We start from the raw sequence: 18,434 nt of genomic DNA, 5'->3' as shown, positions 1-18,434 counted from the left end.
CGTCACATATAATGTGCATTTTTGTTACAAAAGTGTAATTTATTTATATTTACCTCTCAAATTAAAAACAAAAAGTTAAAATTTTAGTACCACTACTTCAAATCTTTCCTTAGAAAATATTCATTACATTTTTTTCCAAATGTGATCTCTCACAACAGTATCGATTCCAGCTAAGCCATGTCATGTATTAGACACCTTACTTAAGGCCAACAAATAAGACTCTTAATATATTCTACAACCAAGACTTAAACAAAACATTTACCCGATTCTAACTACTTCTAGCTTACCAATTTGTTAAAGTAATATAATAACGATGTTGATGATTTAAGTTCAGTGGTGATGTTCTTATGACAAATACTTATTGAATATTGTCATTGAAAAAAATCGTCTGTTATAAATGTGATTATTATGTTTAACATTGAAATAATATTCATTTTACAGTCATGTATAAAATCATTTATATCGGTAAATAATTACATGTATATAGCCATGAATATTTTCATATTTATAGTCATTCAATTAGTTATAAATCTATTGACATCGTCAGTCAATTGTGTCAAAGTAACATATGAGCCGCGTCACGACAAAACCAACATAGTGCGTTTTCGACCAGCATGGATCCAGACCAGCCTGCGCATCCGCGCACTCTGATCAGGATGCATGCTGTTCGCTGTCAGTTTCTGCACTTGTTATATAGTTGGTAAGCGAACATCATGGATCCTGGTCAGACTGCGCGGATGCTATGTTGGTTTTGTCGTGACGCGGCTCATATTATTTCTTCATGTTCATGTTGTTTTTCTTCTGTTGTTTTAGAAATGAACAATTACTAGATAACAATAAAGATGAGATAAACAAACAGCTTATTCCATGTTAACACTCTTCTGTATAAAGCTAAGTTATTTTGAGTCACAAACATTTCGGCCCTGATTACTAAGCATGATCAGTCTATTTCGTTTTCTATCTTCATGTCTTTTTATTCATATATGATTATAGTAATTTAACAAATAAAATATACCTGTATATATCACTAATATACACACGTCTAGTTCTTTACTTATCGTGTTCACAATCATTCTTGCAAGGCGATATTGCCTTTTTATGCCGTTGTTCATTACATGTACATGCATACGCGTAGCAAAATATAGTTCGATGAGATTGACAAAAACTGTCAAAAATATGTAGAAATTAATCAATTTCTTGAATTCTTTTCCATAAAAGTACTAAAACACAAATGTGTGGGCATTTTATGGGAAAATGCAATCATTGTTGCAACAGCGAACTTAGCTTTGTCTGACGAGAATATAAACTGCCTCCAATAATTTATTCCCCTGATTTAACATAACATATCTACCGTGAGAGGCTGGGCCAGATTGTAGATTTAACAAGCTTTACTGAAACATTTCAATTGGATTTGATTCTTAAACCATTAAACTCTTATAGGTAAAACATGCTTCATGATCATTAACATATTGTCTTCATATGAACCCTAGGGTTTTCTCTTTTATTTTGCATAGCCTCCGCCAGCATTGACAGTTACTCTTTTTATCACATACCAGTGCCGATTTTGTGACTCCGTAAAAACGATATTGCACGGTCGTGCATATATTTTGACGTGACGTCATTTGCGTTATACAAATATTGTGTAAAGTCGCGTTAAATGTTAACGCTACATTATAGGAGCGTCATTTAAAAATGATTCTTTTTCATTTTTAACACTCTTTATTCTGGATATGTGATAAATAGAATATTATATTCGTGTAAGTCCAATACTAAATTTATTGAACTTGTTGAATAAAATAATATGCTCGCCTCGCATAATATAACTTTATTCAACTCGTTCAATAAAATCAGTATTGAACTTACCTGTATATGTTCGACTGCTGTTTTAATTTCATTTGTAAGTGGTTCTTGTATCTATTGTAACATTGTCATTTATTATTTTTTAATATACATTTATATTCCATGCTTATATTTCTTGTTATAATATAAAAGTATGGTGTATAAACACATGATAAACCAGCGTTACTCATCGAAATGGAATATGTATATATCCTCGTGCTTTAATTCGTAAGGACAATAATAACGTTGTAGTAGGTTAACTATGCTTAAATTGTCAGTAATAGTTTTGTAAGACAAATCTCATTTGCAAAATCTCATGATTTCTTTTGTCTGACGTCACGGGACATACGATTTAATGATTACTTCACGTTTAATGACGTTGCATACAATACAAAAATATAGACCATCAAAGTCATAGCGAGGCCATAGTGCCTTAAATTATGATTCCAATTTACAGAAAATGAAGTCAGAAGACGTGTAATTAGAACGTCATATTGCTTCATATTGAGGTATACAGAAATAGAAATCTTGTTCAACCACTTACCCTCGAATCTTTTTTTGATCGAGTGCTTGAGGATGACCTCTTTCTTGGACGTCTTTTCAATGACCTTGACATTCCGCTTTCACTGGTATTGTCATACCCTGGGTTTAAATATTTCTCTGAGTTATTGCTCGAGCGCCTGTTCACTTCCGATACTTCATTACGTTGACGTTTGTCCATGGCCATAAAACTGTACGCAATGGCCGTTGTCATTTTATTCGTTATAATCCAGAAACTGCGAACCATGTACGAAGCTCGCATTGCGCATGTTTTATATCAGAAAATCACTGTTTTGTTCATAATACATTTATATAACTTTATAAATATACTATCAGTATATCACTTCTTATAGTAACACACACAAAAAAAATAGCAGAATTTAATTGTATAAACAATGTAGGCAGACACTCTGATCTGATGATTAATAGCTGTATATTATTTCCATTGAACACAAACATGAAGAATTGTTTTACTCTCTGTAGATGAACGTGAATTCTTCTGTAGAAAATTGATCAAAAACATAGTAGTTGTATTACTGAAAGTTCGTATATATTTGTAAATATTTCTCACCTGCTCGAGCGATTTTTATGTTATTGTCTACACGTCTAACATAACGATATAAATATTATCCTAGATTTTCTAGATGAACCAACAATCTGATCTATAAAATGTTTTCTAGTGCTTCACCTTTATAAGTTTATTTAGAACTCACGTTCCTTGTACTAATATACAATATTATAAATGTTAAATAATATCAAATTAAATGGTTTGATTCAAATGATAATCAAGAAAAAAAAAAGATGATACATATAATTATGTGTAATTGATAAAATATGAGTCGGTGCTATATAGATGTGCCTTTAAGTGAACTGCCTACACAGGATTATAGGTGTTATAGAATCATCATGTTTTACATATATAGCTTATCAAACTATTGTGAACACATTCTGTTAGAGTGAACTCATTCAAAATGATCTTAGTGATATGTCACGTTCAGCCAGTATCATGAATAATATAATGATGTGAAGTTGTAACTTTTGGCATGTATCGTGATATATTGATGTAAACGGTGTCAAGTTTAGCTTGTATCGCGCTGTATTGATGTAAAAGATATCACTTTCAGCCTATATCGTGATATAATAATGTGAAGATGTCACGATTTGTTTTTATCGTGATATATTGATGTAAAAGGTGTCACGTTTAGCATGTATCGTGATATAATCATGTAAAAATGTTACGTTCAGCCGATATCGTGATATAATAATGTGAAGATGTCACGATTAGTTTTTATCGTGATATAATGATGTAAAAGATGTAACGTTTAGCATGTATCGTGATATAATGATGTTAAAGATGTAACAATTAGCTATAGCATGTATCGTGATATATTGATGTAAAATGTGTCTGTCTGATGATAGCGATCAAAGTTACTTCACACTTGATGTACACTACACTTGATGTACACTACACTTGATGTACACTTCACACTTGATGTACACTTCACAATTGATGTATAGCACAATGCTGAACCATTATGGGCACTTCACATCTGAAACAGATAAATATCAGTTGATTTAGTTGATATAACATGCATGTGAAAAGTTTATAAAACGTTTCATTTTACTTAGTTCATACATCGTGATTTAGACTTTATAGCATGGTTAATGACAAAGTTCATATAACTTGATTATTGATTTAGTTCATACTAGTTCATAAAACGTTGTTGTTGGATTTTGAACATGATTTACTTGACACTATGATATACTGTTTAGATTACACAAGCCTAATGCAAAATACTGTCTAAAAATCACTTCTTAACTAAAATATAACATAAGGAAAGATAACTTGGGACTTTCGTTATCAGAAAAGTATACATCTATATAGCAGACAATATAGTTTCAGCTGTTCCCAATCACTCGAGTTAGTGTCTTTAATTATCTTTGTTTATATGAGCCCTGAGATTATCAATATATCACAGTAAATGCGGAATATGCCAATATCTTTACAATGTGCGAAACAACATAAAACAAACCATGCGTTGGGTTCTAAGAAATACATAAATTATCAATATTTGAATCATCGTCCTTGATTTGAAATAAAAAATGTTTCGTTAGATACATATTGTCTTGTTTTGTTTTTCTCCAAAAACTTTTACTTTAAACACAGGAAAGCTGGCACGTGCTAGAGGTAAAGCGTTATATGCTATTATCTGACATCAAAATAGAATTTTATATAACATAGATTTTTATGTTGCCTATCTTTAAACCATAAAGACGTCATTGTTACCGTTTATAGCAGCTTAGGTTAGTTACGTTGAAAAGTTACAACTGTCACTATATACACTATTTAAAGATGTAAAAATTGGACGTATATACTGCTATATCTTTATACTTACTGTTGTATTTCTATACTTACTGCTATATCTTTCTACTTACTGCTCTATCTTTATAATTACTGCTATATCTCTATTTTTACTGCTATATCTCTATACTTACGCTATATATTTATAGATACTGCTATATCATAATACTTACTGCTATATTCTATAGTTACTGCTATATCTCTATAGTTACTGCTATATATCTATAGTTACTGCTATATCTCTATAGTTTCTACTATATCTCTACAGTAACTGCTCCATATGTCTATAGTTACTGCTATATCTCTTTAATTACTGCTATATCTCTATAATTACTGCTTTATCTCTATACGAACTGCTATATATCAATACTTACTGCTATATCTCTATACTAACTGCTATATCTCTATACTAACTGCTATATCTCTATACTTACTGCTATATCGCTATAGTAACTGCTATATCACTATAGTTACTGCTATATCTCTATACTTACTGCTATATTTTTATAGTTACTGCTATATCTCTATAGTTACTGATATATCTCTATACTAACTGTTATATATCTATACTTTCTGTTATATCTCTATACTTACTGCTATATCTCCATATTTACTGCTTTATTTCTATACTTACTGCTATATCTCTATACTAACTGCTATAACTCTATAGTTACTGCTATATTTTTATAGTAACTGCTATATCACTATAGTTACTGCTATATCTCTATACTAACTACTATAACTCTACAGTTACTGCTATATTTTTATAGTAACTGCTATATCACTATAGATACTGCTATATCTCTATACTAACTACTATAACTCTACAGTTACTGCTATATTTTTATAGTAACTGCTATATCACTATAGTTACTGCTATATCTCTATACTAACTACTATAACTCTACAGTTACTGCTATATTTTTATAGTAACTGCTATATCACTATAGTTTCTGCTATATCTCTATACTAACTACTATAACTCTACAGTTACTGCTATATCTCTATAGTAACTGCTATATCTCTATACTAACTACTATAATTCTACAGTTACTGCTCTATCACTATAGATACTGCTATATCTCTTTACTTACGGCTATATCTCTATACTAACTGCTATATCTCTATACTAACTGCTATACCTCTATACTAACTACTATATCTCTACAGTTACTGCTATATCTCTATAGCAACTACTATATCACTATAGTTACTTATATCTCTATACTAACTGCTATATCGCCATACTTACTTCTTTATCACTATAATTACTGCTATATCACTATAGTTACTGTTATATCTCTAAAGCAACTGCTTTATCACTATAGTTACTGCTATATCTCTATAGCAACTGCTATATCACTATAGTTATTGCTATATCTCTATAGTAACTGCTATATCGCCATACTTACTTCTTTATCTCTATAATTACTGCTATATCACTATAGTTACTGCTATATCTCCAAAGCAACTGCTATATCACTATAGTTACTGCTATATCTCTGTAGCAACTGCTATATCACTATAGTTACTGCTATATCTCTATACTAACTGCTATATCGCCATACTTACTTCTTTATCTCTATACTAACTGCTATTTCACTAAAGTTACTGCTATATCTCTGTAGCAACTGCTATATCTCTATAGTTACTGCTATATCTGTAAAGCAACTGCTATATCACTATAGTTACTGCTATATCTCTATACTAACTGCTATATATCCATACTTATTGCTATATCTCTAGAGTTACTGCTATATCTCTATAGTTACTGCTACATCTCTATACTAACTGCTATATCTCTATAGTTACTGCTATATCACTATACTTACTTCTTTATCTCTATAATTACTGCTATATCTCTATAGTTACTGCAATATCTGTAAAGCAACTGCTATATCACTATAGTTACTGCTATATCTCTATACTTACTGCTTTATCTCCTTACTTATTGCTTTATCTCTATACTTACTGCTATATCTCTATAAACTACTGCTATATCTCTATATTTACTGCCTTATCTCTATGCTTACTGCTATATCTCAATACTTACTGCTATATCTCTATACGTTCTGCTATATCTCTATAGTTACTGCTGTATCTCTAAAGTAATTGCTTTATCTCTATACTATCTTTATATCTCTAGAGTAACTGCTATATCACTTTAGTCAGTGCTGCTATATATCTCTCTACTTAGTGCTATATCTCTTTAATTACTGCTATATCTCAATACTTACTGCTATATCTCTTTACTTACTGCTATATCTCTATACTAATCTAAATACGTACTGTTATATCTCTACATTTACTGCTTTATCTCTATAGATACTGCTATATCTGTATACTTACTGCTATATCTGTATAGATCCTGATATATCTGTATACTTACTGCTATATCTGTATACTTACTGCTATATCTCTATACTAACTTCTATATCTCTATACTTACTGCTATATCTCTATACTTACTGATGTATCTCTATACTTTCTGCTATATCTCTACAGTTACTGCTATATCTCTAAAGCAACTGCTATATTACTCTAATTACTGCTATATCTCTATAGTTACTGCTATATCTCTATAGCAACTGCTATATCACTATTATTACTGCTATATCTCTATAGTTACTGCTATATCTCTATACTTACTGCTATATCTCTATAGTTACTGCTTTATCTCTATAGTTACTGTTATATCTCTATAGTAACTTTTATATCTCTATATATACTGCTATATCTCTATTGTTACTGCTATTTCTCTATAGTTACTGCTATATCTTTAGTTACTACTATATCTCTATATTAACTGCTATATCTCTATAGAAACTGCTATATCTCTAAAGTAACTGCTTAATCTCTACAAAAACTGCTATATCTCTACAAAAACTGCTATATCTCTACAAAAACTGCGATATCTGTACAGTAACGGCAATATCTCTTCAGTTACTGCTATAATTCAACACTTACTGCAATATCTCTATAGTTACTTCGCTATCTCTATACTTACTGCTATATCTCTATACTTACTGCTATATCTCTATAGTTACTGCAATATCTCTATAGTTACTGCGGTATCTCTACAGTTACTCTTATATCTCTTTAATTACTGCTATATCTCTACAGTTACTGCTATATCTCTATACTTACTGCTTTATCTCTATACTTACTGTTTATCTCTAAACTAGGAGATTATTGATCTATCTTAGACAAAGTAATAAATGTATATTAAATTATAATAAACCAGTTGGTGATTTATTTATTTCAGATGATAATAAACTTGAAGGTCATAGATTTTTTCAATGGTTTTCAATGATTAAGAACTAGCAGATGATTGAAGAATGCTAGGACAAATGATAATACACAAATATGTGTACTTGGTTGGTGTGTATTTGTTCAATAGGACCAGCTATACTTGGTTTTTGAAATAAAACTAAAAGATGATCGATGTATGTAAATGTTTGAACCAGAAGGTGACAGGTGATAATTATCTGGTAGGTAATTGATGAATGCTTAACGATTATCAAGGTAATAATTGATGTATGTTTAACGATTAAATAGATAATGATTGATGCATGCTTAACGATTAACCAGATAATGATTAATGTATACTTAAAGGTTATCTAGATAATGATTGATGTATGCTTAACGATTGACCAGATTATGATTGATGCAGGCTCAACGATTATCTAAATAATGATTGGTGTATGCTTAACGATTATTTTGATGCACGCGTAAGGATTAACCAGATAATGATTGATGCATGCGTAAGGATTAACCAGATAATGATTGATGTATGCGTAAGGATTAACCAGATAATGATTGATGTATGCTAAACGATTGACAACATAATGATTGATGCAGGCTTAACGATTAACCAGATAATGATTGATGTATGCTAAACGATTGACCAGATAATGATTGATGTATGCTTAACAATTAACCAAATAATGATTGATGTATGCTTAACTATTAACCAGGTAATGATTGATGCATGCTAACTATTAACCAAATAATGATTGATGCATGCTTCACGATTTACCAGATAATGATTGATGTATGCTTAACTTTTAACTAGATAATGATTGATGTATGCTCAACAATTAACCAGATAATGATTGATGTATGCTTAACTATTAACCAGATAATGATTGATGTATGCTTAACGATTGACCAGATTATGATTGATGCATGCTTAACGATTAACCAGATAATGATTGATGCATGCTTAACAATCAACTAAATAATGATTGATGTATGCTTAACGATTAACCAGATTATGATTGATGCATGCTTAACAATTAACCAGATAATGATTGATGCATGCTTAACGATTAACCAGATTATAATTGATGTATGCTTAACGATAAATCAGATAATGATTGATGCATGCTTAACTATTAACTAGATGATGATTGATGCATGCTTAACGATTAACCAGATAATGATTGATGTTTGCTTTACAATTAACCAGATAATGATTGATGCATGCTTAACAATTAACCAGATAATGATTGATGCATGCGTAAGGATTATCCAGATAATGATAGATGCATGCTTCACGATTTACCAGAAAATGATTGATGTATGCTTAACGATTGACCAGATAATGATTGGTGCGTGCATGCTGAACAATTAACCAGATAATGATTGATGCATGCTTCACGATTTACCAGATAATGATTGATGCATGCTTTACTATTGACCAGATAATGATTAATGCATGCTTCACGATTTACCAGATAATGATTAATGTATACTTAAAGGTTATATAGATAATGATTGATGTATGCTTAACGATTAACCAGATAGTGATTAATACATGCTTATCAATTAACCAGATAATGATTGATGAATGCTTAACAATTAACTAGATAATGATTGATGTATGCTGAATGATGATTAACCAGATGATGATTGATGCATTTTAAAGGAAAATTAATTTGATGATCATATGATAATATACATAATTGTAAAATAATAATAAACCATACGATGATTGCTATATATTACCAGAAGATGATCACCGATGAATGTTAAAGACAATATGCATGAGTGATGTATGATAAAATGATAATTTATGCTTAAAAATGATAATAATTCAGTAGATTATAATTGTTTGTTATATGATTATGAACAAATATGTAACTGAAGTATATTCAACGATAATTCACTTTGAGTGAATAATATTTGTTAAATCATAATAAAAAAGTAGGCTCATGATATATGTTTAAGGATAATAAACTAGTCAAATGATAATGAAATAGCGGGCGAATGATATTTGTTAAAGGATAATAAACAAAGGATGTAATTGATGTATGTTAAATGATAATGAACTGGTTAAAAGATAATGAAACAGTTGTTTGTTAAATTATGATTAAACAATTAGGTGAATATGTTTTATGATAATAGGTGACGTTGAACAGAAGATGTGTATTCTAAGTTAAAGGGACTCTTAAATGATGGTCTCATTTTCTGAAATATGAAAATGTCCTATTTACTTTACTCAAAAACAACGGGATCTTACACTGATACAAACTTTACATATAACACTGTACAATCACTCACTATACGACTTACATTCAAATTGTTTACTTACCTGCCAAGCTTAATTACAGTACATAGAAACTGTACTCCATGACGATTTCTTATTTTTTGTATTGAGCTGGTATGATGTAAAATGATTCTGGTTTCTATTTAATTCACAACAAACGCAAGAAATGTTTTTGAAAGTAATTTCACGTATCTCATTCCTGTATTTACACATTTGTTTTTACTCCGGACCTACATGAAGCAATACACATCAATCACATAATTCTTGTAAAAAATGTAAAATTCCATTGATTGAAATACTACAGTATACAGCACGTGCTGAAGAGGTACACTCGGAATTGTTTGGTTTATATCGTGTTTACCTGTACAAACACTCGGTTCACTTCTATCGATCCCATGATCTATGTCAGTGCGAGACGTTTCTATTTTCCTGAGTTGCAGCCAAATTCTGAGCCACGTATTTAATTAATATCTTATTTTCAACGTTGGAGAAATGCCGATACCTTTCAGCATATAATGATAACAAGGGAGTTAAATGCTATAACTGTTCTATGTACGTCAATATCTCAAAGACATATTGTTTTAAATAGCACACAATCCTATAAACAAAAAGGTTTAGCTAGTTCTATTGAGGTAATTACAAAAACCAAGTTTAGCTGGTTCTATTAAGGTAATTATAAAAACCAAGTTAAGCTGGTCATATTGAGGTAATTATTTAGACCAAGTTTAGTTGGCCTATTGATGTAAATATTAACCAAGTTTAGCTGGTCATATTGAGGTAATTATTTTAATCAAGTTTAGCTTGTCCTATTGAAGTAAATATATAAACCAAGTTGAGGTTGTCCTATTGAGGTAATTACATAAACCAAGTTTAGCTGTTTCTAATAAATTGATTATATTAACCTTTTTTAAATAAGTTTAATTGACTAGTATATTAATTGATTTGTATAGTGGTTTGATTTTTAAAATGATATACTATATTAGTTATTTATTAACTGATTATCACTGTTAAAATTGAACATTGCAACGTCAGATATGATGTTTTGTTGTTGTTGTTGTTTAAAATGGTATATTTACAATTGTTAGAAAGCTATTTGATTTTATCTTTTTTTTAACTTGTAATACACAAATAATAATTGTAAAAAAATCAATTAAGACTGAATAACCATGATGATATTTTAGTATGAACAGTGAAAATGTTCCAAATACTAATATATTAAAATTATTTAGTAAAGGTGATTTTAAATCTTATGTACGCAACTTTCTTTGCTATCATTGAAAATTATATTGATAAAATATACAATTACTAAACTTTTGCTTTAACTTTTGCACCAACCATTTTGTATAATTTATTTAATATACTTAAATTGTGGTGATATATACAATAACATATTATCAAAATGTAGTTTTTGAATAAAGAGAGGTAATTCAAAATGTGCCTTTATTCGACCGGTGCTAAATTATCTCCCGTATTTATCGTAATATTTGTTTGCCGCTTGCACGTAAACGAGACGATGTGAACCTTGTGTCACCCATGTCACGGGGGAGGAAGTGTTACACGAAGGATGGAGTTCTTATGATAACTTGTTTGGAGTTCTTATGATAACTGTCACGGAGTTCCTGGAAAACGTTACGGATTTCTGTGGAAAACTTTTCTATATACTTGGAGAACTCGCGTAAATAATGGTTATTTTTAACTTTAAATGGGGAGTTTGAGGTGCTAAATTAAACTTTGATAATTAAGCTTGCCCTACATATTGACTTATGTTTCAGAAAAAATCTTTGAGTCCATATTTCGTCGCCGTTTAAAAAAAAATCTGGTTGTTTTGAGAAAAGTTACCAAATTACTTGCTAATTCGTACATATTGACCTTTTCATTTGTGATCTTCTTCGTTGCTATACATAATCACCTAATTATAGCGGAGAGTTGCAAACATAAAGCCCGGGCTAATAAATGTATACCCGATTTTTCTAATGTTACGGAGTTCTTGTGATAACTCAAATATGTCCCGGAGTTCTTATGATAACTTTTGTTACTGCCAGTGTGTTTCTTGTGCTTAATTACGGCACATTAAGCGTATTTTATTAGTCAATAAGTGTATAAATCATTATGAAGCATAGTACGCTTATCAGTTGCACAAAAATTTGGTTATATAACGTTGGTTTTGATCGGTTTTAGTTCCTAATTAAATTTGTGCGAAATCATATTGACATTATAAAACCCAACGAATGCACTTAATGTTTCTGTGTATACTGTTCGTCAACAAAAGTTTTATGTCATAAGTTTCCGCAAATGCAACATTGAGGCCATGTGGCAAAATTAAAACACGATCATTCAATATATCTGGAGAAGACATGAAACTGCTTTGGTGCACAGTCTATATAGGATAAACAGGTGCTAAGCTATCTTCAGGAACGACCGCCTCCGTGGTCGAGGGGTTTGATCCAGTTACCTCTTTGACGTGGTTCGATCCCGGGAGATGCTTTGGTAGTTTAGCACGGAGGAAGGTAGCCTAGTACTGGTGTAACTCTCCAGGAACGATGGTTAGGAAACTACCCGCCCATATGACTGAAATACTGTTGGGAAAAGGTGTAAAATGAAACAAACAAACAAAAATCTTCAGGAAAACCTGAATCAGCGGTCACCTGTATTCAGCAGTAACATGGCTTAAACCGCCAAGGAAAAATTGTTTAAAACTTACCATTTTTCTCAGTTACATGTTTTAAGCAACCGCCTTTCTGAAGCAGACAATAAGTAGTTGGGCTCAAAAGCGGCTAAGTAAATTGTATCATAATATACCCTGTATCGTATGTAACCGGGATACCCTTCACACCCATGCACCCGAAATGTATGATCTTTTTATGCATAAAAAATCAACCGATTACTACCGATCTCTTCGACAGATTTGCACGTGCCCTACGGGTTCGAGCGAAAGAAGTTCGACAATATATTTTTGTAAATCAGTTACAGCAAAAGTTGTTGCAAAATTTCCACAACTAGGACTCCAACTTTGAAAAGAAAAATGTATGCAGTAATTTTCCGAAATATGGAGATTGTTGTACGTCATGTGATGCTACATTGGATTTAATAGAGAAAGGAACAGGGTCGATAAACGGCATGAACCTTACGGTGACTCACATATCTTATTGAAGACTTTATACGTTTCTATGACAAAAAAACTGATACCTTTTAGAAATTGTTCGAAATGTTCTCTAAAACTGCCAGGAATAATGTATACTAGTATATGACGAAATCAGGCTTGAGTATTAAATTCAAAGCGTCTTTTTATCCTGTAAGTAAATGCTCTACATCAAGTATGTTTACAGTCATTCCAATAAAATAAAAAACACACACACACAAAAAGACCAAAACAAACACAAAAAAACACAAGAAACGGAGGTAAGAAAAATATCTATTGAACTGAAAAACACGATCAAAAACCAACGTTATATAACCAAATTTTTGTGCAAATGATAAGCGTATTATGCTTCATAATGATTTACACACTTATTGACTAATAAAATACGCTTAAACGTGCCGTGATTAAGCACAAAAACATACTGGCAGTAACAAAAGTTATCATAAGAACTCCAGGACATATTTTGAGTTATCGCAAGAACTCCGTAACATTTGAAAAATCGGGTATAAATTTATTAGCCTTGGCTTTATGTTTGCAACTCTCCATAATAATTAGGTGATTATGTATAGCAACGAAAAAGATCACAAATGAAAAGGTCAATATGTACGAATTAGCAAGTAATTTGGTAATTTTTCTCAAAACTACCAGATTTTTTTAAAAAAGGCGACAAAATATGGACTCAAAGATTTTTTCTGAAACAAAATACAATATGTAGGGCAAGCTTAATTATCAAAGTTAAATTTAGCACCTCAAACTCCCCATTTAAAGTTAAAAATAACCATTATTTACGCGAGTTCTCAAAGTATATAGAAAAGTTTTCCACAGAAATCCGTAACGTTTTCCTGGAACTCCGTGACAGTTATCATAAGAACTCCAAACAAGTTATCATAAGAACTCCATCCTTCGTGTAACACTTCCTCCCCCGTGCATGTGATGCCTCAAGGTTAAGGATGGGATTCATAAATCATGTCTGAAGGTTATGAATGGCGATATTGCCGGCATCTATACTTTGTTGACGTCTATTTGTCTTGTTGATCTATGTTTTTATATTCATAAATTGATGTCCAGTATTTCTAATCAACGTGTAGAATCTTAATGATATTTATCACATACCCCCTGCCGATTTTGCTACTCCGTAAAATTGCATTGCACGGCCGGGCATACAATTATTTTTACTCTTCATTTTGGATATGTGATAAATAGAATGTTACATTCGTGTAATTTCAATGATACAAAATTTATTGAACTCGTTGAATAGAATAATATTATGCTTGCCAAGGGCTCGCAAAACATTACTTTAATCAACTCGTTCAATGAATTCAGTATTGAATTTATACTCTTTTAATATGTTCTATTTATGTTAATTATGAAATACTAGTACAGTCGAGACTGCCTTAGCGACCCCCTGATTTCAACGACTCCCTGTCTTATCCGACCTTGTTTCAGTCCTCCCAATGAATTTTCCTATATAAATGGTCTGAATTAAACGACTCCCTGTCATATGTGACAAGCGACCCTAATTATCTGGTCCCTATGCATTGCTTTGTCTGATTTAAACGACTTTCACACCTTTTAATTGTCCGTTAATCAGGTAAATAATACCTGTTTTAACACCCAGAGAGACAAAAGAATTAAGTCCAATTATAATCCAGTAGTCAGTACTCTTCAATCAAACTCTACACACCTCTGATTACATGTATATATGCAGGTGTCAAGTGACGTAGCGTCTGGAGTGTCCGTAGCGTCTGATGCAATCGATGTGTGTTAACAAATTGAGGTCACAGGTGAAATGAACATAATGAACTGAGTAAACTGGATTAAGACTTGTGTTTGAAAAAATTATGGAGTGCCAACGGAAGATTTTTTAGGCAGATTTTTATTTTATTTTACCTTTCTATGGCTGCATGGATAATACGGAAAAATGTTGATACCAGACTAATATGGATATGTTTTTAAAAGTATGATATTTATTTTAAGGATTTGAATGCATCAAATTCAAAATTATTTTGTACCATAATGATTCAATATTAAACTAATACAAAAAATAAAATTAAATTTTATATGATATACATACTATTATATTTGCTTTACAGGGATTCTTATTTTATTTACATCAAATACATGTATTTAAAGTACCTATGTGTATTTGCAATTGGTTAGATATTATTCCTTCACACAGTTATACAGTATATATGTTAAGTTACAATGATATATAGACAGATAGATGGTATTTAAATTTTAATTTTCTATGAGTCTGTATTAAGAGACTCCCTGCCATATGTGACCTTTTTCTCAAGATCCCCTGGAAAGTCACATATGACAGTCTCGACTTTCCAAGGGATCTTGATATTTATATATTATATCGTTTATATACGGCCATATAACCTGTCAACAATCTTTATAACGAATTTATAATACAGCAAACATCATTTTTTAGAGAAAAAAGTAAGATTTCTTCATGAGTCGACAGCAGCCGTGTATATAAAACTATATAAGCGTCACGATTATCCAATGAAAAGCGACGTTACAAACGTGCAGTATTATAATATTTTTTAAACACCGGATTGTCGATATTGTACATGGATATTTTGCCTTCCAATATAAGATGTTATTTTACAAAATTAAGGTTGTCTTCACACTCTTTGAAAATTTAAACAAGTCAATACGAAAAGAATCGTTTTTGCATATTCTGTGATCAGAACGACATTGAAGACGAAGCTGTGTTCCATGTTACAGTTCGAGTAAAGTTGGTCTTTTCTTAAAAAAAACTGCCAGGTTTTTTAATGACACAGTGCATTCATATTGTGACCACATTTAGTGTGTAGAATTTTAAACAACATATTTACTTAGTGTGAAGTCAAAATATGTTTATTCTATATATACACACAGACTGTGTAGCATTTATCAATATTTCCAAATATCAAATTTCAGCATAGTATATCTTTAAAATGTGCATAATAAGTAATGACTTGTCCTTTATGACATATATAAAGACACTAAGTTCAATGACAATAACTCATATAGCCTTTTAATAAGAGTTATTTAGCCACAGTTTAATATTCTTACATCGGACAGATATTGTGTCACTGTGGTGATGTTCTATTTCCGCTTTGAGTCCTTCGGTGGATATTCTGTTTCGTGTTGATATTTTGTATCCGCATTGATATTTATCCATCGGCTTAATATTCTATCATGGCTGACAAAATGGAAGTAATACCATATTTCAAAAAAATTTCTGAACAATTTCAGAATTACCTCTCCCGTTATGTTTCTAGATCTGTTAGAGAAATACACTTACCAGAATGATGCCTTTCCTAGAACAGGATACTGTCTGAAAACGGTTTTATCAGTTGAGGCATTTGTCAGAACCAAACAACAAGGCATCAAGTCAAGGTAATCTATTATTGCCTTCATTTTATTGTAACATAAAAATATAGTCTGCCATGATTCATGTCTTTGTATGTCCCCGTGAATATAGAAATAGGAACGTTTGTCTGTCTGTTCGTGCGAGGTAAACCTCAAACTGGATATTACTAGTTCTTTTTGTACTTATGGTTTCATAATTTACTCATATATGACCGCCGCCACGAGAAAAGGGCACTCGGGCGTAACGTCAAAAACTTCGGGAAAAGGAGAGCGGCTAATGACAGCGATTTTTTCGTCGCCATACTAGTTTAGGTGCGGAGATTTATAAAGTATTGGCTGTATATGAATTGTTTGAGGAAATGGACGAATTTGAGGTAAAAAACAAACATTATATTATATTTATTTTTAAAAATTTGGTATTTAGTCGTTGTGTTACTGTCATATTTATGCAGAGATATTCATTACTGGTAGTGTACATCAAATTGCTACTGACGAAACTCTTAAAGGGAAACGCCGGAAACGGACACGTTTTAGATACACTTTTCATGGTAAACCTATCTGTAAGAAGGCATTCATGTATGTAAATGATATCGGATCAAAAGCTCTCCGAAACCTTCTTGATCACTTTACTACCAATGGCGCAATACCACGTTCCCACGGTAACAGTGGGAAAAAAACACACCATCATGGCATGCCCTCGGTTACAATGAGATACGGTTTTGTGTATACTGGATTTTATGGTATGCAGATATAAATGGTTTGCTATGCCAGCAGCACCCAGGGGCCGTGACAGGGAAGCCCCTATTCTTCTCCCGTCGAACCTTACAAAGGCTTCTTTACACAGTCATTATTGTCAGGCATGTGAGGAGACAGATGTACGGAAGCTCGGAGTGTCATCATTCAAAAATGTATGGAAAAATTGCATTCCACACGTAAAGATAATGTCACCAAAAGATGACGTGTGTCATAAGTGTGAGCAGTTGGGACATAGTGTTATGAATATTATTATAATGTATTTAAACGTGGTATGCAACAAGCTTCTAGTAATATGAAGAGCACGGTTGGGATAACTGTTGGACCCCTGGGAAGAGGTCACTGTAAATACAAATATAACAAGAAAAATATTACATACCTTCGTATGGAATATAGGTACGATTTCATACTAACATCTGTGATGACTTTTTAGGCTTGCTGCATGAAAGGTGTAAATTAATTGTAAAATAAACAAACATGTCATCAGATATTTTATATCTTCAAACATTTTCATGGAATGAAATAAATGTATCATAATATTAAAATAGCAAGCACAAACAATAACGAAAAAACATCATTATTTGTTATCGATTGATTTAATAAACCCCAAAAGATGCAGTTTGTCAATATTTATTACACATAAATATAAAAGGTATTTCCTATCCAGGTTAGCTTCATTTATAATTCGCGGTTGTGCTTGGGATAATCACGTGGTACTGTAACGGCAGCCATTTTAGGATTCGAAATTGCCTGGTCCTCCTCGGACAGTTTCTTCTGACGAAAATATTATGTAAATTGTATACTAGCAATTCAAAGTTTATTTGCTACACAAAGATTAGCGATTTTCGATTTACTATTTCCAATTTTTTTCTTTGTCCGAATAC

The 18,434-nt window shown here is 31.5% G+C and overlaps 1 protein-coding gene across 5 annotated transcripts in view; it reads right to left on the bottom strand.

Annotated features, from left to right (window-relative positions):
* The window catches only part of LOC132749608 (cys-loop ligand-gated ion channel-like), a 110,893-nt gene extending 100,202 nt beyond the window's left edge, over window positions 1-10,691 (bottom strand). For 2 of the 5 annotated variants that reach the window (XM_060739437.1, XM_060739439.1), the window contains exons 1-2: window positions 10,338-10,691; window positions 2,384-3,929 (exon numbers count right to left, since the gene is read on the bottom strand). In XM_060739437.1, coding sequence (XP_060595420.1) covers window positions 2,384-2,641 — 258 coding nt within the window. In that variant the 5' untranslated portion in view covers window positions 2,642-3,929; window positions 10,338-10,691. The remainder of the gene's footprint in view (window positions 1-2,383; window positions 3,930-10,337) is intronic. The other 3 variants (XM_060739440.1, XM_060739442.1, XM_060739441.1) reach the window with 2 other exon arrangements.
* Window positions 10,692-18,434: the final 7,743 nt, after the last annotated feature.

The sequence above is a fragment of the Ruditapes philippinarum genome, unplaced genomic scaffold (genome assembly GCF_026571515.1).
Source record: "Ruditapes philippinarum isolate M1 unplaced genomic scaffold, ASM2657151v2 ctg4743_1_1_1_1, whole genome shotgun sequence".
NCBI classification, from domain to species: Eukaryota; Metazoa; Mollusca; class Bivalvia; order Venerida; family Veneridae; genus Ruditapes; species Ruditapes philippinarum.
Note: the sequence above shows the minus strand (reverse complement) of the source record. Positions and strands in the feature narration are given on the sequence as shown.